At 43.9% G+C, this 24,394-nt stretch overlaps 1 protein-coding gene across 1 annotated transcript in view; it reads left to right on the forward strand.

Annotated features, from left to right (window-relative positions):
• Positions 1 to 24,394, forward strand: part of LMF1 (lipase maturation factor 1) — a 359,674-nt gene that overhangs the window by 2,652 nt on the left and 332,628 nt on the right. The window contains exon 2 of the mRNA XM_075010688.1: positions 18,599 to 18,908. Coding sequence (XP_074866789.1) covers positions 18,599 to 18,908 — 310 coding nt within the window. The remainder of the gene's footprint in view (positions 1 to 18,598; positions 18,909 to 24,394) is intronic.

A 24,394-nucleotide genomic window follows, 5' to 3' on the forward strand; every position in this document is an offset into this window, starting at 1 on the left:
CAGAATCTCAGTGTAAGGCTGATTTCCAGTTTTATTTGGTTGTGTTGGTGGCATTTGAAAACCTTTACCTGGATTCTAGCAAAGCATTTTATTGTGTGGAGGAAATCTCTCTGTCTCTCTCAAAATATGCTTGCTGTGTTTTACACAAGGTTAGCATGTAACTTTTTTGTGGGCGCTGGTTTTTTGTTGCTCTTGTAGCATTCCATGCTGTCTGGTTGATTTCAGGTTCCAGTCCTTTGCTCCTCTCCTCTTTTAATAAAAACCTTCTATCTTAACTTCTCCTACACACCTCTTCTCCTCCCCTACATAACTCCTTCAAAAGTAGCAAATGTTGTTGCTCATCCAGGATACTAGAGTAATGAGAACATCCTGCTCACCCCCAGGGCAGTATCCCCTGCTGCACAATAAATATAAGTCTCAGCATTCACAGCTAGGTTGGTGATAGAAACCCAGAAAAAGAGCAGCTTTGAGCACTTCCCCATTGGGAGATGAGAGTTGTCACTGTCTCGGGACCTGTCTGGCATTCATATTTGACCAACTGATTGGAGGCCCTCGAGAATTAACAGCTGTGCAAGGTCTTCTTGATGATAGACCAGCCCTGTCAGCAAAATTCCAAGGAGACATGGTTCGTATCATGGCCTGTACACGTGTCGTGGTTGGATGGATCTGGTAATCTTTCCCCCTGCCCCAATAACGTTGTTAACTAGGGGAATTCTTCTTGTTACTGAGACATGTAAATTTGCTTCTGCACCTGGACTGCAAGACAGCCAGCAGTCCCTAATGGACAGCAGCATCATTAAGAACAACAGTGCTAGAAGTTACCATTTCCTTCACTTCATCATGAAAATGGTGAATGGAGTAACCAATCAGTGCACGTCAGGGACTCTTTCTGTTCAGGCCCCAGCAAACAGCATTGCATGCAATGTTCTGTGACCTAAGTGCTGTGCAGAATACTCACAGTAAAACCCACACTCATAATACACTTTGTTACAAATTCTAACCCAAATCTGTCTGCAAAGTCACTAAGGTTTGCAGCCAGCCAGCTTGCTTAGTGTGGTTCTTTTTGGGTTTCTGCCTGTCAGTCTCCCTTCTTTCGCCCTTCCAATTGCAATTCTGTGTGATTTTTGACACATGCCCTATATCTGGATTCACTTGAACTTGCACTGAAAGCCAAGGGTCTGAATCTCCATCAGTTAAAATGAGAGAAACGTTGACCTCTACCCTGTGGAAATGCAGACAGCTGAGTTTCTCCTAGCTCAATTTGCTGTTTCTTAAGCAAAGTTGATTAGTGGCCTTCCCTGCTTATGTAGGCTGATGCCTTCCAGACATTAATATGGAGCCATAAATACAGCCTGTTCTGCAGTAAATTTTGTTTTATTGTTTATAGTGGAATTGGCCTGAAGGTTTCAACCAAAATAGGGGCTTTATTAGGCTGGGCAGTGGACAAACCTAGTGAAAGTCAGCCCTTGCAGCAGTCAAAGGCCCTGACTGCATTGTGTAATACGTGGGCACGTTTCTCTCCTTGCTCAAAGCCAGTGGTTCGGCTTGCACATGTGTAGCAAGCTGCACGTGTGCTGTGCCAGTGTTTCTCAACCAGGGATAGTGTCCCCTTGGGGATACACGGAGGGTCTTTTACGGCATACATCAACTTATCTAGATATTTGCCTAGTTTTACAACAGATTACATGAAAACACTCGTAAAGTTAGTACAGTCTGAAGGTTCATTCAGACAGTGACTTGCTTCTACAGCTTCATATGCCTTAGGCTGAAATGTAAGAACAATATTTCTATTCCAATTCATTTATTTGATAATAAGAGGGTAGAAAGTCAGCAAGTTTTCATCAGTAGTCTCCTGTGATAATTTTCCTTGCTTTTGTAAGTAACTAGTTTTTAATTGAGGTGTAACTTGGTGGTATTCAAATCAAATCTGACTCCTGAAAAGGGCACAGTGATCTGGCAAGGTTGAATGGCACTTGTTTTAAAACCTCAGATTACTTTAGGACCATGTTTCTCAACTGGTGGTACACATGCCCCAGGGGAGCGTGAGAGAAGTCTGGGGGTACTTATATGTTTTTTTTTTTCCTGAGAAACACTGTGCTCTGTAAGGTGAGAGCAGGACCTTAATAGACAAGACGGACAAAAGGGTAAGAGGGGGAAGCAGACAGAGAAGTTTCATTCTTGGGTTTTAGGATTGTGCTTTTAAGAGGACACTCTTCAGTTCAAAAAGTCATGGTTCTAAAACCGAAATATGCCACACACTTTACGAACATCAGGGTTTTGTAATGTAAAGGGCTTTAAAAAATCTTTTACTTATTGCTTTTGGCTTAGCATGGCTCTGGTTTAATTCTTTGTGTCTCATTTCAGTTCTTGCATCCTACTGAAGTGAGAATTTTTGCAGTGTTGAAGTTAAATTTCATCTGGTTAAAGGGAAGCGCCGTTTGATTGGAATTAAAAAGGGTAATGGTGGAAAGTTTGCCCTTCTCCCCTGGCTTTTATTTTGTAAAGGCCTAATGATACCAAATCTGAATTTTGGGGCTAAATTTGACACAGGCTAAATTTTGAGTCCAAGCATAATTGGAAGTGTTTGCAAGTAATGCTTCTACACCATCTGGATGTGCTGCTGCTTGCTGAATTTTTCAGTGTGGGCCTGTAGTTAATCAGTGTGACTTCAAAATAAAGAAATCGTGAGCAACAAAATCCCTGTGCCGTGTCAGAACTCTGCTAGCTTTTCTGCCAAAGGAAGAGAGCGTAAGGTGTCTTTGTCAGGGTGGGAGGGTTTCAAGCGAGACAGGGCTGTCTTTTGATCTCAGTTAGGATTCTGGGTTAACAACAGCAGGAAACAATTTTAAGCCTCTAGGTCAAGCAGATACTTAGATCTTGTTTCTGAGGATGGAACATCTTACTTTGATAGATTCCACCCCCCACTCCCTTCTGCTTGCGCTCGGTAAACTGGGACAGTTTGACTTTTTGAGGAAATGGTGATGCCATTAGGACTGACATTCCTGAGTGGTGGAATGTTTTTGCCTCCTTCCCTGTCACCCTTCTGACACCGATCAAACATACTTTTTTCATTTACGCTGAGGCTGAATAAGTCATCTAGTGGGGGCTTGTATTAAAATGTGGCGGAATCTGGCGGTTCTGTGATGGTGATTAGCTCCTGCATTCCAGTACTGGGCGAGCACTGTGCATTCTACCAAACAAGAAGGGTGACCTGCGGGGTGTGTGTGTGTGAGAGACAGAGACAGACAGACAGACAGACATGCTCTCCAATGTGAAGGAGAACCAGGCAACAAACAATGAAGTGAGGGGAAGGATCTTGAGCAGGATTTCACCTTGGATGGGATCTGCCATTCCTTCGTGGAGAAGCAGAAGGGGTATTCTCATGCCTACCTGCAGCGTGGATGGTCCATTATCTTCCACCGGTCAGAGGAGATTGTGTAAGGTTGAACTTTTGTCTGGTTCAAAAATAAATGGTCATGTGACCAGATATTTTGAAATAAATGTTGAACCTCTCTACTCTGGAACACTCTTGCTCGTGGTTTTAGTTAGTTGGATGATCACTAATCATGGGTGTGGCCAAGTTTCCTGTTGTCCCATGAAGTTTGTTTCCAGCCACCAGTCCTGGCTGTCAGTGTTATGTGCTCTTGTTTAGCTGTAATTTACCCCTCTATGTCTTCTAAGAGCCCCGTAAGCAGTGGACATGTTGGTAATGTGCTAGAAAATATTGACCTCCCATCGTCCAGCAAATTTTCTTGTCCGGCACCAGTCAGGTTCTGAGGATGCTGAATTAGAGAGGTTCAAATTGTAATGTAAAATATGGTGAATATGTGAAGCATTAATTTACTAGACCAGTGGTTCCCAACCTTTTCACTAGTTTAGATCCTAGCCCCCTCCCACATACTGTTCTTGGACCCCCCATCACTCCTGCAAACTCTGTGTGGACTTCAGTAACCCCCCAAACTATTCATGGACCCCATCAAAGCCAATTCTAGTTGCTATGTACATTTCATTAAATGAAAAGAGATACCAAAACATAGATTTTTGTACAGCAATTAATAACATTATTGGAAGATATTTAATTTAAAAAGAACTGATTCTAACTCTGAAATTTATTTAAATCTTATTTTCTATGATCATTTTTATTTATCTTCTATTTTTTCACGGATCCCCTGCAATACCCATGGGGACTGCAGACCCCAGATTGGGAACCACTGGACTAGAATAATGACCAAACAAACGTTAAGACTTTATGGTCTCCAGTCGGTTTAGCCTTAGATAGAAAAGCACGCCTAATTACACCCCTGCTACCAAGTTATGTGTTGGACTTACATGACAAGCAGTTAAATAACATTCTAAAACGTAAAACGATGGTACCACAGTGCAATCAAAAGGTAGGCTGTTGCCTCCATTGGGGCATGCTTACTGGAATATTTGACTGCTGTCTAACCATAAGTGATCAAATAATGTCAGTTGACTGACTGGCTAAACCTAAACCTGTGGTGGCCAAAAGTCCTGCAGCCCTGTGAATGGAGAAGGGAATAGGAAAGATGTAGAAGAAACATGGTGTGGTAGAAAAAACATGGTTTGTTTTCCTTCTTGTACTGGGCCATACCAGTGGGATTTTTCTAATTGTATGCTGAGGATATTCGAAGATACAGGCACATACGGTTTCTTCTGTGCATCCTATGAATTTATGAGGGTAGCTACCACATTATAGCTGCGTCTACACGTGCACGCTACTTCGAAGTAGCGGCACTAACTTCGAAATAGCGCCCGTCACGTCTACACGCGTCGGGCGCTATTTCGAAGTTGAAATCGACGTTAGGCGGCGAGACGTCGAAGTCGCTAACCCCATGAGCGGATGGGAATAGCGCCCTACTTCGACGTTCAACATCGAAGTAGGGACGTGTAGACGATCCGCGTCCCGCAACATCGAAATAGCGGGGTCCTCCATGGCGGCCATCAGCTGGGGGGTTGAGAGATACTCTCTCTCCAGCCCTTGCGGGGCTCTGTGGTCACCGTGGGCAGCAGCCCTTAGCCCAGGGCTTCTGGCTGCTGCTGCTGCAGCTGGGGGTCCGTGCTGCATATACAGGGTCTGCAACTAGTTGTTGGCTCTGTGTATCTTGCACTGTTTAATGAAAGTGTGTCTGGGAGGGGCCCTTTAAGGGAGCGACTTGCTGTTGAGTCCGCCCCGTGACCCTGTCTGCAGCTGTGCCTGGCTCCCTTATTTCGATGTGTGCTACTTTGCCGTGTAGACGTTCCCTCGCTGTGCCTATTTCGATGTTGGGCTGAGCAACGTCGAAATTGAACATCGACGTTGCCAGCCCTGGAGGACGTGTAGACGTTATTCATCGAAATAGCCTATTTCGATGTCGCAACATCGAAATAAGCTATTTCGAAGTTGGGTGCACGTGTAGACGTAGCCTATGTTTGCAAAGTAGCCAGAACTTGTGGTGTTAATTCATGGGTAATCCGTATTAATTAGTGGGTAATCTATAGGTTTGGTATTGAGGTGCATGGTCTACCCGTGCCCAGTGAGTGTAAAACATGTCTCGTTCAGAATGAATATGTGGGACAGAACTAAGGGAATCCATGAGGGGAAATTTAAGTGATTGTCCCAGCAAATCAAAACAGCACATCTGTGCAGACCCAAGATTGCCATGCCAGAGTTTGTGGCTTCCAGCCCCAACCTGAGTCTGCTAGAGACCACACTGTATCTCTGTTAGTTGTCTTTTTATCCAGTGCAGCAGCATCTGGGTGCTGTAACCGTAATTAAAACACGCCAAAGAGTTGTCTCAGACTTATGCCCATTTACGTAATACTTAATGAAAAGCTTGTATAGCATTTTTCACGTGAACCAGATCCCCAAATGATTTATGGAGATCTGATACAGGTAGAGAGTTCAATACAGGTTGGATCTCTAGGGTCTGAACTTCCATAGAGCAGCAACCTCTGTGGCCCGGCATCCCTTGGGTGCTCCTGGGCTGGCTCACAGATAGGGAAAAGCTGGCCCTTGTGCTCAGCAACTGTTCCCCCATCCTCCCAGAGCTGCTGGAATGGTGCAAATAGAGGTAGGTTGGCTGTGGAGCCCTGCAGCCGGTGACTAGGCATGTAGTCAGGCAGACAGTGGTGAGGGCTGAGAGCACAGCCCAGTTGCTGTGGGGCTTGGTGCACTCCTATAGGTCTGTGCTCCTGGGGCTCTGCATCCACTCTGCCACTTTCCTGAACACCCCTTTCTCCTTGCTTCGTCAGCGTTGGCTCCTTTTGCTGGCAAACAGGAGCCCCACAGCCAGCAGGTGCAGTGAGCCAGCATTGACCTCCCCCGTTCTGGCAGATTCTCTGGTTTGGGACTGATCAGGTCCTGAGCGTGCTGGCCCAGGGAGGTACACCCTGTATAAGAAATAATAGGAGAAGAGAACACAATAACAGGAGGCAAAGGCGGTGTAGAGTAGGTCTGATAGTTAATTAGAGTAGGGTTTCTATTCTGATCTTTATGTTCTTGGGTGTTCTGATATCCTTGCAAACTATTCTATTGATCTTCACTTTTTAAAACAACTCTCCTGGGGCCATTTCTTTGGAAGTGCACTGAAAGTGGCTATTACTAATTAAGGAAGTACGTGAACATATAGGCCGTGGCCACACTAGCCCCCGCCTTTCGAAAGGGGAATGCGAATGAGCCACTTCGGCAGATGCTAATGAGGCACTGCCATGAATATGCAGCGCTTCATCAGCATAATGGTGGCTGCGCGCACTTCGAAACTGCTGGTTTCAAAATGCACACTGCCTGTGTAGCTGGGGGCCTTTCAAAATGTGCCCCCACCCCGATTTCAAAAGCCCCTTCTTCCCCAAACCAGATGGGAAGAATGGGCTTTCAGAATCGGGTCCATTTTGAAAGGCCCCCAGCTACATGGGCGGCGTGCATTTTGAAACCAGCAGTTTCGAAGTGCGCGCAGCCACCATTATTTTAATGAAGCACTGCATATTCATGGCAGCGCCTCATTAGCATCTGCCAAAGTGGCTCATTCGCATTCCTCTTTCGCAAGATGGCGGCTAATGTAGCCACAGCCACAGGGATTGAATATTTGTACACTACCAGTGATCAAGAAACAAACTTCAGGGGTCCTAAAATCAAGTGTGTCATAGTGGCTTCTTGCCTCTCCCCTCAATTATTTCTGAAGTGTGGGTGTCCAGACACGTACCTATGTATGTAAATACCCATTTTTGGGTCTTTACGATTTCAGGGTACTATTAAAAAACCCCCCTTTTGCAATGTGATCCATATGTTGTAAAATGCTTTGAAATGGAAGGCATCGTATAAATCCAATTCTCCTTCTTTAATATTGCCTAGTACTGTTTTTTCCCCATAATTCAGAACCTACTCAAAAGCACTTGAAGTTTTACTTTATTCTTTCTAAATCTTAAATCTAAAGCCTTCTTGGGGAGCATGTGTTAGTTACAAAAGGACTTGGCTGCCTTGAAGATTCTACGCCAGAATCCTATTACTTTAAAAGGCTCGCAGTAGTTTTCAGACAGTCTCGTTTGGGTTATGGCATAGCCTTTGGATTTTTTTTTTCCACTGGGAGATTTTAAGTGACACGCTTTGACTTTAGTTAACAAGTCTATAAAACAAAGGCTGGGCATTAGCGCTGGATCCCTTTAGCAAGTTGGATGCCACTAGTTCAGTTGTGGAAGGAAGAGGTATTTAAGGACGACAGAAGCGTGTTTGGCATGTTCTTCACTTTAACTTCAGTAAAATTGCTCCATTAATAACAGGCATCGATAGCTCCAGGGGGATGATAAGATCTGAGTGAGAGAAAATTTGTCTCTATAACGTCAGTAATTCAGCTAGATTTGGTTTGGACTACAAAGGTATTTCAAAGATGTCATGAAACTGGAGATGAGTCTGGTACATGAGTCACTTTAAAACAAATCACTATGTTCAGAAATCTTTGGACTATGATGGGGGGATTGATTTAAATCAAGGCGATTTAAATCACCAAAAAAAATTGATTTAAACACTGACTCTGCTTGGAGGGCACTTAATTTTGGTGTAAGCCCCATTGAACTCACTGGCACTTCTGTTTTTGAGCAAAGTATAGATTGGGATTCCCTTGGAAAAGCTGAGTTGTGCTGAAATAAAATAAGGACTAGACTTGTGGCATCACCCTTATGGTCTCTGGCCATGATGTCTCAGAATAAGGAGCATGTATTAGGTAATATAAAATAAGAGTATGTCACTCAGTGGCAACTCTAGATTTCTCTTAATGCAGCTTTCAGTACAGTATTGTATATTTGAATGATGGATTCTAGACCTAGTTAATTAAACAAGCATTAAGGATTTGCTAAGCTAACCTTTTATTCCCTTTCAGTATCCAACACAGCAAACACTGAGTATTTATTTGTCAAATCACACTTACACTGAAAGGCACAGAGAAAGAAAGTCTTGAATTATCTGAGTTACTAACCCAATGATCCCCACAGCCATATCCACATCTTCATCGACATAATTTTCTCCCAATAAGCAGTTTTCCTTCTGATGTTTCATTCTTGCAGCTAGGCCCTGCATCTCCTTCTGGCACTGCTTACACTTGAAACCTTTTCCTTTTTTACCCAAGGAACAGGTTTCTTCAAAATTTTCCCAGCTAAGGTCTCTCTTAACTAACTCCTCTGCTGCGCTTGGCCAAGATCCAACACCACATACGCACAGAACAAAAACAGCCCAACCCATCTTGTGTCTTTCTTTGCACGTACTACATTTTCGTCTGCTGGGAAACAAGTTAAAAGTACAGAACTTTCAAGAAGGAAGATCTAGTAGTTATTCTGGATAGTCGAGATCTGTTGATTCATTTTTATGAGTATGTGTAACGTGTTTGAGATGAGGTTTGTCACTGTGATTTTTAAATGAGAAATTTAGTATTTTTATCAATGATTTAAAAAACAAAAAAATGTGTTTATTTAAATGAACCCGATTTTTCATTTTTTTTAAATTATTTTTTCTACCTTGTGCTATGGACAGTGACATGTTTTCTTATGTACCTTCATGTTATTTTGAACCAAATAGTGAGAGGATAATGGTTTTCTAAGTAGCCATTAGCTGTACTATTAATGTCACTGCTCATAAAATGAAGAATTTTAAGATGTACTTTTTTCTCATCTTTACCTTAGTTTCATCAAAGTTGAGATATATATGTTGGTTAGGTTTGCTTTCTGGCTTGCCCCACTGCTAGCACAGAGCTTTTGTGTTTGGCTTTCCAATCCTGCTGTGCAGTGTGTCAGTTAAAATAAGATGCTTTACTCATTTCTTTAATAATATATAAAATTATTTTTTTCTGCTTTATCTGAAATAAAGCCTAGGTTTCATACCTAAATTAAACTGCCAGCATTCATTCAATGTAGTACCTTTATTTAGAATGCTTTGTCAAGTGAAACATGAAGTTGCTATAGGGCCGTTACAGGCACATTTTTGTGTTTTTGTAAAGAAAAATGTTTACTTTTGTGTGAAGATCTGTGCTTTTGGTCAATTTCTTCTTGTGCATAGGGCTATAAGTGGAATGACAAAAGAAAAGTCATCCCACCACCTTGCAATCAGATATATGAACAGTATTGGGATTCATTAGATTCTGGATTCAAATTCCAACTCTGCTTCTGACTGGCTAAGCAGTCTTGGACAAGTCACTTAACCTCTGTCTCTGATCTCACCACCCTGAAATCCAAACATCCTCTGCCTCCAGGGTTTTAAAAGTAATTAAAATGGGGACTGTAAATAGCCACCTATTGGGGGTATTTTTCAGCATTGTTAATTTTCTTCCAGCACTTTGCAAGTGAAAGTGCTACATAGTAGTATTGTTTATAATGAGAACAATCAGTAACTTGGGTAAGACTTGTTTTGAGCATGGAAAAGATTTTTTTTCAAAGCATGTGCATTCAGATTAAATGTACCCACTGGGAAAAAAACACTTCTATTAATGGATTTGTACAAGAGTTTGGAATGAAATATTAGTTACCGAATTAGTTTAGTAAAGGGAGCAATACACAAAGTATATGGAGAATTTTCCTTTGTATTTTTACACAGATTCTCTGTGTTATTTGTTTGCTGGTGTAACAATTTACAGATTACAAAACTATGGTTTTGATTGCAAGAATGAATAATACATCTGCATCTATGAGTAAATCAGAGCAAATGCCATACAGAGTAAAGTTTCTTGGGGCCTGATTTCCATTAAAATTAATGGAAGTCCAAGTGGACTTTTAAATCAATCCCTATGCCAGCATGTTCCAACCTGGACATGAGAGATGATGATGGGCAGCCTAGCCTAAGAATTTTGTATCTTGTTACATATTGGGGCAGAAGTTTCTTCATGTGCTATGGGTGTGAAACTGCCAAGAGCAAATTAATTCCGTTCTTCTCCCCTGTGTTTAATCTGCTCTTTCAGTCAAATGAAAGGTGTGGAATGGAGATGAGCTGTCACCGTACTGTACTGCATGAAGTTTGCAAACGCAGTTGTCAAGATGGTCACCCAGTTCTCTGCAGCACATGGGCACTTGTCCATGTGGGCTCTTGATAAAGGGCAAAATGCTCTTCCTTGCTGAAACCATGACTTAGTGCTGTGGTTCCCAACCTTTTCAGTAACATAGTGCACTTCAATGAGTCAAACAATTCCACAGCACACCCACTTTTTTCAGCTGAATCGATTGCTTATAAATGTCACATTTACTTACTTTTACTAGGGCAACAGTCCGACTAGAGAGGTTTGCAGCATAGTGCATGCAACAAGCTAAACCAGGATCAAATGCATTAATGTGTCTAATCTACCACAGAGTACCCTGTCTTCAACAGTGAGCAAAGACGCATTTTCAAAATCTGCTCAATGTCATGCTAGGGATGTTGAGTAATTGAGTGACTCCTGAAAATTTCAGTGGTTACTCAATTACCCCTGGAGCGGGAGGGAGGTGGCTCCAGAGAGCAGGCTCCCCTTCTTGCCAGCCTGTTGGAACTAGGATGCAGCATTGAAACCATGTCCCAGTTCCAAAAGGCTCCTGCCCTCTCTTCCTCTCCAGTTCCCATGATGGGGAGCGGGGTGGGCTCCCTGCCAGCCCTTTTGGTCCAGGAAGCAGCATTTCAGCTGGCTCCTGTTGCAAACAGTCTTCTGTGGGTTCAGAACTTCCTCTCACAGGGGCTCTGCAAAGCGGGTGACAGGTGGGGGTGGGGAGAAGTAACTAACCCTGTGCCAACTGGGACTCAGGCAGCCTTGCTGCTTGAGTCCCAGCTGGTACAGGTTGTCAATTTCTTCACTACCTTGGCTCTTCAAAGAGCCACTGCCAGGGGAAATTGACAACATTTCAGGCACTCTAGGGCAGTTCTCACTGCACGCTGGTGTAATGGGCTTTGTCAAAGCATTGCTCAGGAAATTTGGCCGGTCACACTGCAGCTGTCTTCGTGCAAGCTGTGCTGCCTCTTGGGGACGGAAATTTTGTGCAGAGGAAACCGGATTGTCAGGTAAATGATATAGCACCCTGAGACCTCATGCAAGTCTTTTGAGCTCTCTGCCTCTGAAGAACAGAGGTGTTAATGATGCTGCATGTGAATATTGTGAGACTTCACTTCTGAATGTTTGTATAGTGCTTTCGATCAGGGTTCCTTTTTAATTTTTCCCACCCATAGGTGGAATGCGTTTTCTGTGTACCAAGATGTGTGCATGTGCACCACCAATAGAACCACATGCACACATCTTGGTGCCCAGAAAACGTATTCCACCTATGGGTGGGAAAAATTAAGAGGGAACCCTGATCGAAAGCACTTTACAAACATTCGGAAGTGAAGTCTCACAGTACTCACATGCAGCATCATTAGCACCTCTGTTCCCAACCACATTCCCCTGGCAGTGGCTCTTTGAAGAGCTAAGGTAGGGAAAAAATTGACAACCTGTACCCCCTGTAGGTAACTGTGGGCATTCTGTTTAGCAGATGGGCAGCACCTCTCTACGAGGTGGCTACCCAAGTGCTCATCTTACAGGGAACACTGCTTTAGGTGCTCCAAGTAAAAGCACTGGAGAGGGGTAAGCATTCCCATGATGCATGGGCAGTTTGGTTACTGGCCTGACCAAACCTTTGTGTCCTCACATAGCTCAGGTTCCAGCTTTTTTCTCCCAGGGCTGGTAGAGTTGGAGAGTGCTGTAGTCCTTTGGAAAGGGTGTGGGGATTGGGTGGTGATGGCAGAAGCTGCAAGGCTGAAAAGAGCCATGCTTCCAATTGACTGAGGAAGAGTAGTCTAGTGAATATGGGTGTCTTACACCCATATATGTGTGTGTATATGTAATATGTACTTAATCTTCACCCAGACAGGATTATACAGCTGCTTTGTAGTAATATGCACTTGTAGTATATTGACTGCCCTCTAGTGGTAGTTATAATTACTATACTTCATGCATCTGACCAAGTGGGTCTTTGCCCACGAAAGCTTATGCTCCAAAATATCTGTTAGTGTATAAGGTGCCACAGGACTTCTTGTTCTACAGTACTTCAGTGGTTCTTAAGCTATGTTCCATGGAACACTGGTGTTCTGTGATACTTGCAGATGTGCCGTGAGCATTTGGAAAAATAATTGAGTATATATTTTCTGTTATGAAAACCAGATACGACGTTACTTCTTCACTGCTATGATACCTGATGAAATTACTTCATTTTGTTTTTGCTGTATGTGCTGCTGTTTGGATTTTTTTTGTCTGGCAACAGTTAGTTTTAAAGAAAATATTCAGATGTGTTCTGCATAAAAAAATTATTGTTTGGTATTCCGTGGTCTCAAAAAGTTTAAGAAACACTGCAATACATAGGGCAGGAAATGAGTTCTGGAAGAACCAGAAATCTGAATAGGAAGTTGAGTGTAATAGTGTTTTGTGGGAAGAACAAAGTCTGGTGGATTGTATGCAGCAAACTGCAAGGTCTGTGTCTTCCCATGTATGTGTCTCTGTAAATGTGTGCGTTTATAGTATTGTATGCATAGGGGTGATGTTCTATGAAGTGGTGATGTGGGTCTTCATAGTTTGGATGTGGAATGGAATGACATTTAGGAGGAAATCCAAGCACTTGCCTGGGTATGATGAGTTTTTAACCGAGTTAGAAAACTTGCTAATGCAAGTCGGTTCCACATTGTTACGAAGTTCCAGAAATACAAATGCTTGTTTGAAAAAAATTTATTTTATTTTGCAAGAAGACTTTTTTTTTTGGCCCAAACTGGACAATTCCTTGATGCGCAGTTCATGCCAACTTATAAAAGATCTTTGCTGCTTTTCATTTTAAATAGCCTGTACAATATTTTGTATATGTAGTGTATACTTTTCTTCAATTGCTCTAGTATGTATTTTTCCTAATTTACCCTTTCCTTGTTTATCTTGCTTACATTGCAGGGGCTTAATTTAGATTTTATTCCTAAACTGATTAGCAGTTATGGATTGGGGTAACAATTTGTGTAGCATTTAGAGGTAAATTTGATCAGCACTTTTTGAAAACTGCAGCAAATTGCAATGCTAATCGAGGTACATCAAGTTATGTAGGGTTTTTTTAAAGGGACAGTGTTCTTTCTTTCTTTCTTTTTTTTTTTTTAATCAAAGCAGTGATATTAACTTGTCTACCATTGGGGAGCATTATAATTCTGCTGGTTTTGTGTGCTGAATTTTTTAGTTGTACACTTCTGAGAAGAGTTTAATTTAAACTAACATAAAGAATACAATTTAGGTTACTTAGCACAGGAGTGAGCAAAATTTTTACATTGGGACCCACTTTTTGACCCTGCAATTAGCAAGGCCAACCCCAACTGGACTAATGGAATCCAAACCAACAGAAATTTTGGTTATGCTCACATTTAAAAAAAAAAGACAAAAACCTTTAGGCATATGTACGAAAATAGATATTGTTATCAGAAGCCAGTTCTAAAGCTTTATGTGGTCAGTGTGTCCTTTTGGTCCATTTCTAGCAGAAATATCCTGCCCCTCCCTCTCTCTCTCTCAATTTTTGTCTAAAATAGTTCTTTAGAGTCGTGATTCAAAACCTTTTGAAGTCAATGGGAATCCTTCTGTTAAGTTCCAATAAGCCCTTAGTGCCCATTCAAGAAATACAGGTTGAACCTCTCTAATCTGGAGCTCTTGTCCGGCAGGATCCATAATCTGGCATGATTTTAGTTAGTCAGACGACTGTTTATCATGGGTGTGGACAAGTTTCCCCTGGTCCCATAAAGTTTGTTTACAGCCGCCAGTCTTGGATCTCAGCGTTCTGTGCTGTTATTTAGCTTGAATTTACTCCTAAGTGTCTTCTAAGACCCCCAGTAAGCAGTGGAAGGTAATGCTGCTAGACAATATAACCTCCTGTAGTCTAGCAAATTCTCTTATCCGGCACCAGTCAGGTCCCGAGGCTGCTGGGCAAGACAGGTTCAACCTGTACAAGAAAATACATTTGGGTGTGATGCTCTAAAGGGATTAATGCAATGCCCCTGGACATCCTTGTGTGTTTGTAGGGGGAGAAGGTGCTGTATTTTGGGAATTATTAATCTGAAGTGTGTTTCTTTCCTTCTCAAATGAGTAGGGGATTTAGTTTAGGCTCAAAGTATAAACTGAGGACAAGATTCAGAGCCTGAGAGGTTTGAGTGCAGAGTGTGGTGTATATCAACAACCTGATCTCTTGAGTCTTTGAGCACTTCTAGGACTGGGCCCTTTGACACTGTATCTGGGCTGGCTGCAGCGTCCCATACCTGGATTTTTCCTGCTGTGAGATGGGTTACATGCTGACCCCATTCTTCAGGCTGGTATGGGGCTTACCAGGGATGAGACTTTGAGAAGTGACATGAAAGCTCTGGTGCATGATTTCAGTAATAACTTCAGGTGCTCCACCCACACAGCTCGGGGGAGGTTCACAGAATTGGCAAAGATCACTGTCCACTTTTTACAAGCAGCTGTAGTTGGAGGAGTGAGTAATAGATGCACAAGAGGAATGATTTGCAGAGCTTGGTCTAGAGCTCAGAACACAAGACACTCAGCCTGCTACTGTTTTGTTCTGAAATAACAAATTCTTTCAGGTTTGCAAACGTCTGAGCCCAAGGCTCACTATTCCACTCCCTGAATATGGGGAAGTTTGAATTCCATTCTCAATGGAGTGATTGGGGTCTGATTTTAATAGTTAATCAAACTTCCAGGTTCCAATGTTTCCAAATTTTAGCCAAGCCTGGCTTCACATACAGAATTAGCAGGGACAGCCCATAAATTAACACAGTGAGTGCAGTTGCTTTGTGCTTAAGATTTATGAATGCATTTAGTTTACTAGATATGTTGCTGTCCGGGGACATAAAAATTGCTCTCCACTCTACAACATTCCTCAGATCTGAGGATTAAGTGGAAGGGGGAAAATCATTAGTGGTGTAACATTTTGTAAGACTTCAGATGTTACTTGTAAGGGACATGGCCAGTAATTGGCTAATGCTTGAAACAGGGGCAAGCTAGCTGCTGGAAGTGAAATGAGTGGTTCCTAATCAGAACATGTTGTCCCTCATCATGTCTGTGACAGAGGAGATTATTGCTGTTACAAACTTCAAGCTGGCAACTGGAGGAGATTCCTAAAATATGAGATAATTCCTAGAAACTGACCGACTTTCTCTGCAGTACATCAAATTCTAGGTCTATGATCTGTAATTAAATTGCTTATATACTGTTAAAAAAAGCATCTGGCTGTTCTTAGATGGTCCAGTTGAAGGATGTGGATATAATAAGTGGGAGAGCTCTAGTGCCATGGAAAAGTAGCAATTTAGAGGACAAGAAAATATTAAGTCTTTACATTTTGAACATGCCAGTGTGTGAGAGGCTTTAGAAGTCCAACCCATAGCATAACTGCTGTCTCTTACTACTGAAACAGTCACAGTTTCTCAAGCATTCCCTGGCCAATGGCCAAATGAATTGAAGCACCTTCACTATTGAACATTATGTTATGAGTTATCACATTACCCTATCAGAGTATTTTGAATGTGACCTTCAGAGAATGAAAATGTCTTGGGTGAAAGTCAGAAGAGCAGGAGAGGAGGGTGGTGCAGCTAATCCCAAAGTTTTGGGGTGTTGTCCCTTTTCTCTCTGACTTGGTTAAGAACCTTGCTTACAAGGTTCATGTACCAATAAACTTTGGCTTTCCCTACAGCTCCCCATTCTCCTAGGCTATTAAAATGAACACTGCCTGCTGCTCTGTTCTCCTTTGACCTTTGTTTTATATAGCATGGTTTCCATCCAAAGCCTACAAATGCCTAGCAATCGTGAGTGAGTTAATGTTACAACCACATCATGAGGCAGGCGAATATCTAACCTCAATGAGGAAAGTTACAGGGTGAGTGTGTGGTGGATCTAGGGTGAGGCCAGGTCTACACTAGACCTTAAAAGTTGATTGTAGATATGCAATTCCAGCTACAGTAATTGTGTAGCTGGAATTGACTTATCTGCAATAGACTTACCTGATCATCCCCGCTGTTGATCTCCCTTACTCCTCACGAGATTGTGGAGTATAGAGGTTGACTGTTGACCCTTGATAGTTTGATTTTTATGTGTCCTCACGAGGTGCACAAAATTGAACTCCAGAAGATCGACCCTGACCGCGTTGATGTTCTGGGTAGTGAAGACAAGACTTGAGAACCCAAGTGGGGTCTGCTAAGGGACCTGGTGACTTTTGCTCAGTCCTCTGCCTTCAGCACTCTGCTGCCCTTTCCTTTTGGTTTAAAAGACTTTACCCTGACATAGAAGGACGTGCTTCAAGGGACCTATGAACTGCCATTCCTATGTGTGCTTTTCTAGGGGACAGCAAAGACCATCACGGCTTTGGGGAGTGAATCCTATTTGCTATTCAAGATACTGTGAGAAGATAGGGTATTCTGTATCTTCAAGTCCCATTGGGCAACCCCCCCCCCACAGGAAAGTGTTTGCTGACGTTGATACACATGGGAGGTTTGATAGGAAGTGGTCGTTTTGAAAGGATGCCTCACAAAGGATAGTGGGTTACATTTTCATTAGGACCTGTCTGCTCCTTGCACTAACCACACAGCACAAGAGATGAGAATTAGGAGTAGCTGGCTGGTTAAGAACCCTCTCACATTGGTGTCGGGTCGGTGGAGCCAGCTTCCATATCAGTCTGTGTCCTAGGTGGGAGGGTGCATGGTTCTTTGAAGACTAATCACTGTTGCCAGTTAAAGCAGCCCCTAAGCTATACCACTCAGATTGGTGCTGGCATAGACAGACCCGCAGAATCAAGGAGCTGTAATGAGCCTTTTGCCACCCCACCACTCTCTGCAAGTAATGGACCTGGGTGCAGGAGAAAATCTTCCTTGCTGTGACACTGATCTGGCCTCTTGGCTGACTTCCTGCTCCCAGGTGGTTATGATTAGCAGGACTTGCCCTCCTGCCTGAAAGCTGTGAACCATCTGGTCTTTCCGTAGGACAAGGCACTGGATGTGTAAGTGACTTTGTCACCCAGACCAAAGGCTGCTATTGCCAGTGCTCTAGGTGGTCTTAGAGATTGATCCAAACATTCTCAGAACTTGGCGAAGTTCAGGTCTAAGCTTCATAATCTCTGTTTATCATCCAAGGCAGTGATGACTAGTAAGCAGAGCAATTGCCTGAGATCTGGGTGTGTGTGAGATCGGCTATGTCTACACTAGCCAAAAACTTCGAAATGGCCATGCAAATGGCCATTTTGAAGTTTACTAATGAAGCGCTGAAATACATATTCAGCGCTTCATTAGCATGCGGGTGGCCGCGGCACTTCGAAATTGACGCGGCTCGCTGCCGCACGGCTCGTCCCGAAGGGGCTCCTTTTTGAAAGGATCCCGCCTACTTCGAAGTCCCCTTATTTCTATGAGCAGATGGGAATAAGGGGACTTCGAAATAGGTGGGGTCCTTTCGAAAAGGAGCCCCGTCTGGACGAGCTGCGCGGCGGCGAGCCGCGTCAATTTTGAAGTGCCGCGGCCGCCCACATGCTAATGAAGTGCTGAATATGTATTTCAGCGCTTCGTTATCGAAATAAGTTTTTGGCTAATGTAGACACGGCCATCTTGAGCAAGGAAATTGTTTAATTTTGCTGTCTCGGTGTAGTGTTGGTAATGTAGAGATCACTTGTGTGTGTCTGGGTGGGCTTGTGAAGCTTAGCCAATGATCCATAAAACATTTCTTTTGAGACGCTTGAATGAAAGATACAATGCAAGTGCAAAATGATATCATTTGCTCTCGATGTGTTGATTCTATGTTGATTTAGTCAGGTCAGTGGTTGAGGATTTCTTTATTTGTTGCAATTGCTACTGAGATTGCCAGTAACCATTGAAATATACATCTTGCAGAAAAAGTATGTTTTCCACAAAACAGACGCTGCATAAATTCCATGTGTTAAAGGGGACAATGTTTAGGGGAGTCCCCTTCCTTAATTGTGAAACCCAATAGAAGTGGCTGTGTGGTGTACTGCTGGAGAGCAGCAGGTGTTAATGCATTCCAATGCACTGATACACCACCACCATGCAGGGCTTGAAACATGTCCTCCTGTGATGGTTTTTAATGACACTTTCACGTTTGTTGGTTTGTTTTTCTCCTAGTTGTCGCTTTTTTGGTGGCTTACCATCAAAACAAGCAGCTGATAGGGGAGAAGGGCCTGCTGCCATGCAAGCTGTATTTGCAGAACGTCAAGCGCTATTTCAAAGGGAAGATTAATCTGGATTCCTTGAGCTATGCCCCAACAATCATCTGGTTCCTGGACTGGTCGGATATGGACGGCACCCTGGACTATCTTGCTGGCCTTGGCTTGGGCGTGTCAGCTTATGTGTTGATCAGCGGATGTGCCAACGTGATCCTTATGGGCATGCTGTGGATTCTCTACCTCTCGTTGGTTAACGTGGGACAGATCTGGTAGGTTGATCAGCTTTTTCCTCTGATTTTCTCGTTGTGATTTCTTCTGGTGCATTGTATGGATAAGCTTTTGTGTTCCTGCGAGATGGAGGAGTGGTAAGTGATTACATGGGCGCGTTGAGTAAAGAATATACCCTTCAGAATGAAAATCACAGGTCGGCTACCTTGTGAGGGGCCTAATTCTAATCAGGCCTGAATCTTACATGGATGTAACACCATTCAGTTTAGCGGAGTTCCTCTTGATTTATATCACTCTGAATAAGAACAGTATCAGGTCAATACAGGGGCGGGCAATAAAAAAGTGGTGGACAACCAGGGTTAGTGCCTGGTGGTCCTCTGCTGTTGTAGTAACTGGTGCCTCGACAGGTGTTGGGTGATCACAGCTCTTGTTGGCCCGTGGATCACCATTTGTGACCAGTGGGAGCAGTGGGAAGCATTGTGGACTAGGACACTCTCTCCCACGGTTCCCATTGGCTGTGAACAGATATCTGCGGCCAACCAGTGCTGTGTTTGCCTGATACTTGCACAGGTGCAGGTAACATTGGGATGGCAGCCTGTCAGGGACTAATCCTTGTGCACCAGATCGAGCCTGGGGGCCAGTATTTGCCCTTGGCTGTAGTATATGGTATCTCTGCACAGGGGTGTATTCATTCTGCACTTTAGCTATGTAACTCATTAGCTTTGTTCTGAGCAAGGTGGTTCTTTGATTTAAAGCTGGATCAGTGTCAGCCATGGCTGATGAATAGATTATAGCATGTGACCTTTGTGCCCGTTCAAAATAAAATTCAAAACACACACCATTTTAAATGTAAGGGGCAGGAGGAAAGCAGCTTTGCCTGTGCTCTTTGATTACTTCTGGAGCTATTACTACCACACTCCAAGACTTCTCTGCCCTGCATCAGACCCTTCACTGGCAGTTTAACTTTATGGGATGTAGTCATTAAAGTAGTGCTGGATAAAACTGAAAAGTAAAAGTTGAGAAAGTACAACTCCCCTCTTGCCAATCACCCTAAGGAATGATAGTCTGTCTTTGATAGAAGTCGTTCCAATATATGTTGTTTTGTCCTTACACCAGTGAAACTTTGAGGAACGCGACATAAAAATTCCTCGCTTCTAATTTGTTGCATTGTTTAGAAAATGGAAAATTAGTGTGCCCTCCCAGCATCCTCTAGTACTCTCCTTTGTCTTGTTCTGCACATAGGATAAAAATTGGTTTAAAAATGCACTTTGAGTTAGGATCTTTTCTGTCATTGCTTAAAATGCTTTGAATGTTGCGTACGGTAAATGAGTGGCACATTAAGGTTTAAATGTTCACATAGGCAAAAATTACTCTCTTAAGCTGTGTCTACACTACAACGATCCTGTGAAAGAAGCTCTTCTGGAAGAGGTCTTCCAAAAACACTTCTTTCCAAAGGTGACGTACACACAGAAAAGTGGGTCGAAAGAGCAATCTTCTCTTTCAATAGAGAGTGTCCACAAAGCCCCCACTCTTAGGAAAGAACAACCCAGGGACCAAAAAATCTGGCACCATGAGGACAGCTCTTCCAAAAGAAGGGCCCGCGAAGCGTCTACATGTGCTCTTTTGCGAAAGAATCTTTCAGTAAAAGGTGCTTTTCCTCATCTGGGAGTGGAAGAGGGCCTCCGGAAACGGGCCACGTTCTTTCAGTTTCCAGTCGAAAGAGCTCTTTTTTGTATGTAGATGCTCCGTGGGTTTCTTTGAAAAAGGCCCGGCTTTTCTGGAAAAACTTGCTCATGTAGACATAGCCTTAGAGTCCCTATTCCCCTCTATATACCTTGTTTCTTATGGGGGAAAATTCCTTATTAGATGTCGTTTCACTTTAAGTCGCAACTTTAAGGTCCCCACCCCCCACATATATTGAGGACCCCTTGTACTCACCCTGATAGGGCTAAAGACTGTAACCTATAGTGACCATGATAAGGCAAAGGGTGTGGCATGTTTCCCTGAATGTTGATCAGTGTCTTATGTGTGTGGCCTTTTCTTTTTTTCTCGCTTGCTCCCAAACTGTGTGGGCCTAACTCCTTCCCTGAGCTGAGCAGATCTGTCCAGTCCTGGCTGTGGTTTCACACCCTCTTCTGTTTAAAGAAAGTGCAAAGAATGACGCATGCTAATCATCCTGCTCTGATTTAGCTAGCTTTAGAATCCCCCCACTGCTCTGTGTGCAGCAGGGACAGGCCTGCCGACAAGAGGCTGGCACAGAGTGCAGTTGTGCTGGGACCTGGCATTTCAAAGGGACCCGTTGTGCCAGGCATGGCCACTAGACAGGGACATGCGGGTAACGTTCCTATAATCTTTTCTACATGTGCAGATTTTTTCTGTCCATTGGAGGAATAATTTTTTCTTATGTGCATGAGGCCCCACCAATGGAAACAAAAAACCTGGCTGTGAGTGCTCCGCTAATCAGCTGGGTGGCATATGAATTTCTCCTGAGCAGCCACATAAGCTCCCAGCTTACAGGGAACACCGCTTATGAATAACTGGGTGATCCTCCTAATGAGTGAAGTGTATTTCATTGAGCTCTGAAGTTGTAGAAGAAAAACAAGGCCACGGTGGCATGATGAGGCATTTCAAGGAGTATGCTTCCATTGCTTCCACTCCAGAGCTAGTCTGAAAGGCTCTCTGGTTATCTCCAGGCACTTGGATGTCCCTGCTGACAGGTAGCATTTTTCTGGAAACCTCCTCCTGCCTTTATTGCTTATCTGTAAAAAGTGCATCCTCATTCACATCGCAGAGTTTGGGGGCTGGAATCTGAGGCTGAGCTTGCTCCAAGTCCTGGAATGCTTGGTTTTGATTTGCCCTGTTAGGATAGGAAGAATCCCCAGAAAAACTTCAAATACAAATCCAATTTTCCTGCTATTTGGATGGGTTTTCAGGTGTGGCACAAGTCTGTCACCTGTGTCACTTAGTCCTCATGAGGCATCATATGTTAACCTCGGTGAGGCCGGCAGGAACAGTGGCAGTCTTGTAACTTTGTTGTTGGAGTTGGTCATAAGAATGAACCTGTTCTGGCATGGTCCCTCTTGTACAGCTACCTGGTTAGGCTTGTGCTTTGTGTGCCTTGCTCCAAGCCACTTCCACCAGCCAGAAGCATGTCTGGGGGAGAAGGGTGACCTCTTCTCTTCTCTGCAAGCGGTGGTGGTGTGGCATTCTCGCGGAGCTGCCTATGTTCTGCTGTGGTCTGTGCCAGGTGAACTGCTGCTGAGGGGCTACACTTGGGTTTTTCCAGGTTTTTACAAGCAAGGGAGGGTGAGGGGGGATGGGAGGGGTACGGAACCTGAACCTCTGCCCAGCAGACCTTATCCAAAGGTCTCCTCCTGATTGGGTGTATGGCTGGAGAGTTCATGGCCAAGGGTTCCCTGCCTTTGCAGTTAGGAAGATAATGAATCGTCTGGCAGGAATGTGAGCCAAGCCCAAAGTTGGCATTCTGTGGATGCTGTGGTTTGAAGGAATTGCCTCCTGATTTTTGAGATAGGAGTGTGCTCTGCTTTGTTTTGCTCCTTCATTGGGAGCTTGTTAGTTACCCTGCTGTACGCAGGTAATTTATGGCATATGGTAAAATGTACCGAGTGAATGGGGGCGGGGAGGAAAAATAGGTGTTGTCTCAATTCCATCTCAGCTTCGTTACCGCATGAAATATATGAAACAGGAAATTGGGCTTATGTTGCCCAGGGGTGGGGGAAATCAAAGCAGCCCAGTGCTGCTGCTCATTCAACCATGGGCACATTTTTCATTAGCTCCTGTGCAAGGGGTCGCTGCGTGGTGAAGCTCACATTATCATTGTGCACACACTGTGACATTCAGTTCTCCAGTGAAGCAGAGGCTGGCTGCCTTGGTACTTCAGATGTGGCAGAAGATGGGGGATGGGGGAATTAATTGATTTCCTCCCTTGCATCATTCCCTCCTCCAAAATGTGACGAATTCATGCGGTGATCAGTGTAGACTTGTGCCTGCTGAAATGAAATGGACTTTGCCTTTGACCTCAGCGGGAGCAAGGTCAAGCCTTAAAACTGCAGCTAGACAGACAGTTGTCTTTGTAAAGTCCCTATTTACAAAGAAATGCTTATTTTTCAGAGACAGGTGCGGAATTGCCATTGTCTCTTGGATGGGCCACGCAGTGGTCCTGCCTCACCTTTGTCCCCAGCTGGGACTTGGCCCTCTGGCTAAGCCCTTAGCAGAGATCATTCCTTGAGAGATCGAGAACTCCAAAACAAACACTAAATAGAGTCTGTTCCCCAGTCTCAAGCAGGGTTCAGCTGCTCCTTCCAGAGGGACTTCTTCTCACGTCTGAGTTAGGTCCCTTCTGCCCACCTTCAGGACTCAGGTTTGGCTTTTCTGGGCTCCGTTTTGTTTCTCCCATCAGCTTCTCCTGGGCTCCTCTGCATCTCAACATGTCCTCTCCTGGACAGCCACACACAAGCCTTTCTCCCTAGATTCTTCTGTGGGCCTTTGTAGGCACTTTACTTTCTCTACTGCCGGGCTTCCTTCCTCTGTGCCAACCCTACACAGTGTAGGGCTAGTGGAACTGCCCCCAGCTTCTGGCCCTTAGTAAGGTAGGACTCCCTGTTTCACAGACAAATAGTTAAACTTAGGGATTATTGTAGGGTGACTTGGTGTCTGAGAGGCCCTAGCATCTTTCAGTGCATCTGGGTTGGGCTCCTGACAGGTATGGAGCAGAGTGAAACATAGTCACAGGCAGGTTGTGTTTCATGATGCACGAGCAACGTCCCTCATTTCTATGCCACTGTGACTTCTGCGCCCCCAAAATTTGGCTTCCTCGCTAATTTTTATTTAAAACCTAAATCATTCAGAAATAGCTGTGCAACTTAGGTTGTACCCCATTACTTGAAATAGAGGAAGGAATCTTGTGGCAAGTCCCTGCAGGGGTAATTTTTGTGCATCCCCCACCTTTTTGATTTTTGAGGATGCATCGTGTTCCACTGTTGGGGCATGACAGGTCATGGGAGGCTTGGCGGGTTAAGATGCCGAGAGGGAGTTTCCAGAGATTGAAAGAAGGACCCTGCCAGGATTCCTCTCCCAAGATTTATGTTACCAGGCCCCCAGTTGGAATTATGTGCCAGTTCCTCCAACAGATGTCTTTGGGCAGGATGGAATCGCTTACACCATAATTACTCACTGTGGTCTTTCTAAAGCATCTGGTAGTGACTGCCAGCCCAGTATCCTGTCTCTGATAAGACAGTCCAGTGGTCTGATCTGGGCCATCAGCTCCTGGGAGATTGCTAACTGGGAACCTAGTTCCAGGGAGATAGGAGACTTTTAAAGAGAGGTACAATTTGCTACTGCTTTTCGCCAGGAAGGGACAATTTATTCTTTTTATGTCCTTTTAAAAATTTTAATTTTAAATGTGTCTATTTGTTTTGGGCTAAAGTCTTCAGATGCCAGACATTGCTGACTGCGTGACTCTTTCAACTGCTGTCCAGCTGGCTTGAACTCTGTATGGAGAGGAAGC

The sequence above is a fragment of the Carettochelys insculpta genome, chromosome 16 (assembly GCF_033958435.1).
Source record: "Carettochelys insculpta isolate YL-2023 chromosome 16, ASM3395843v1, whole genome shotgun sequence".
Taxonomy (NCBI): domain Eukaryota; kingdom Metazoa; phylum Chordata; order Testudines; family Carettochelyidae; genus Carettochelys; species Carettochelys insculpta.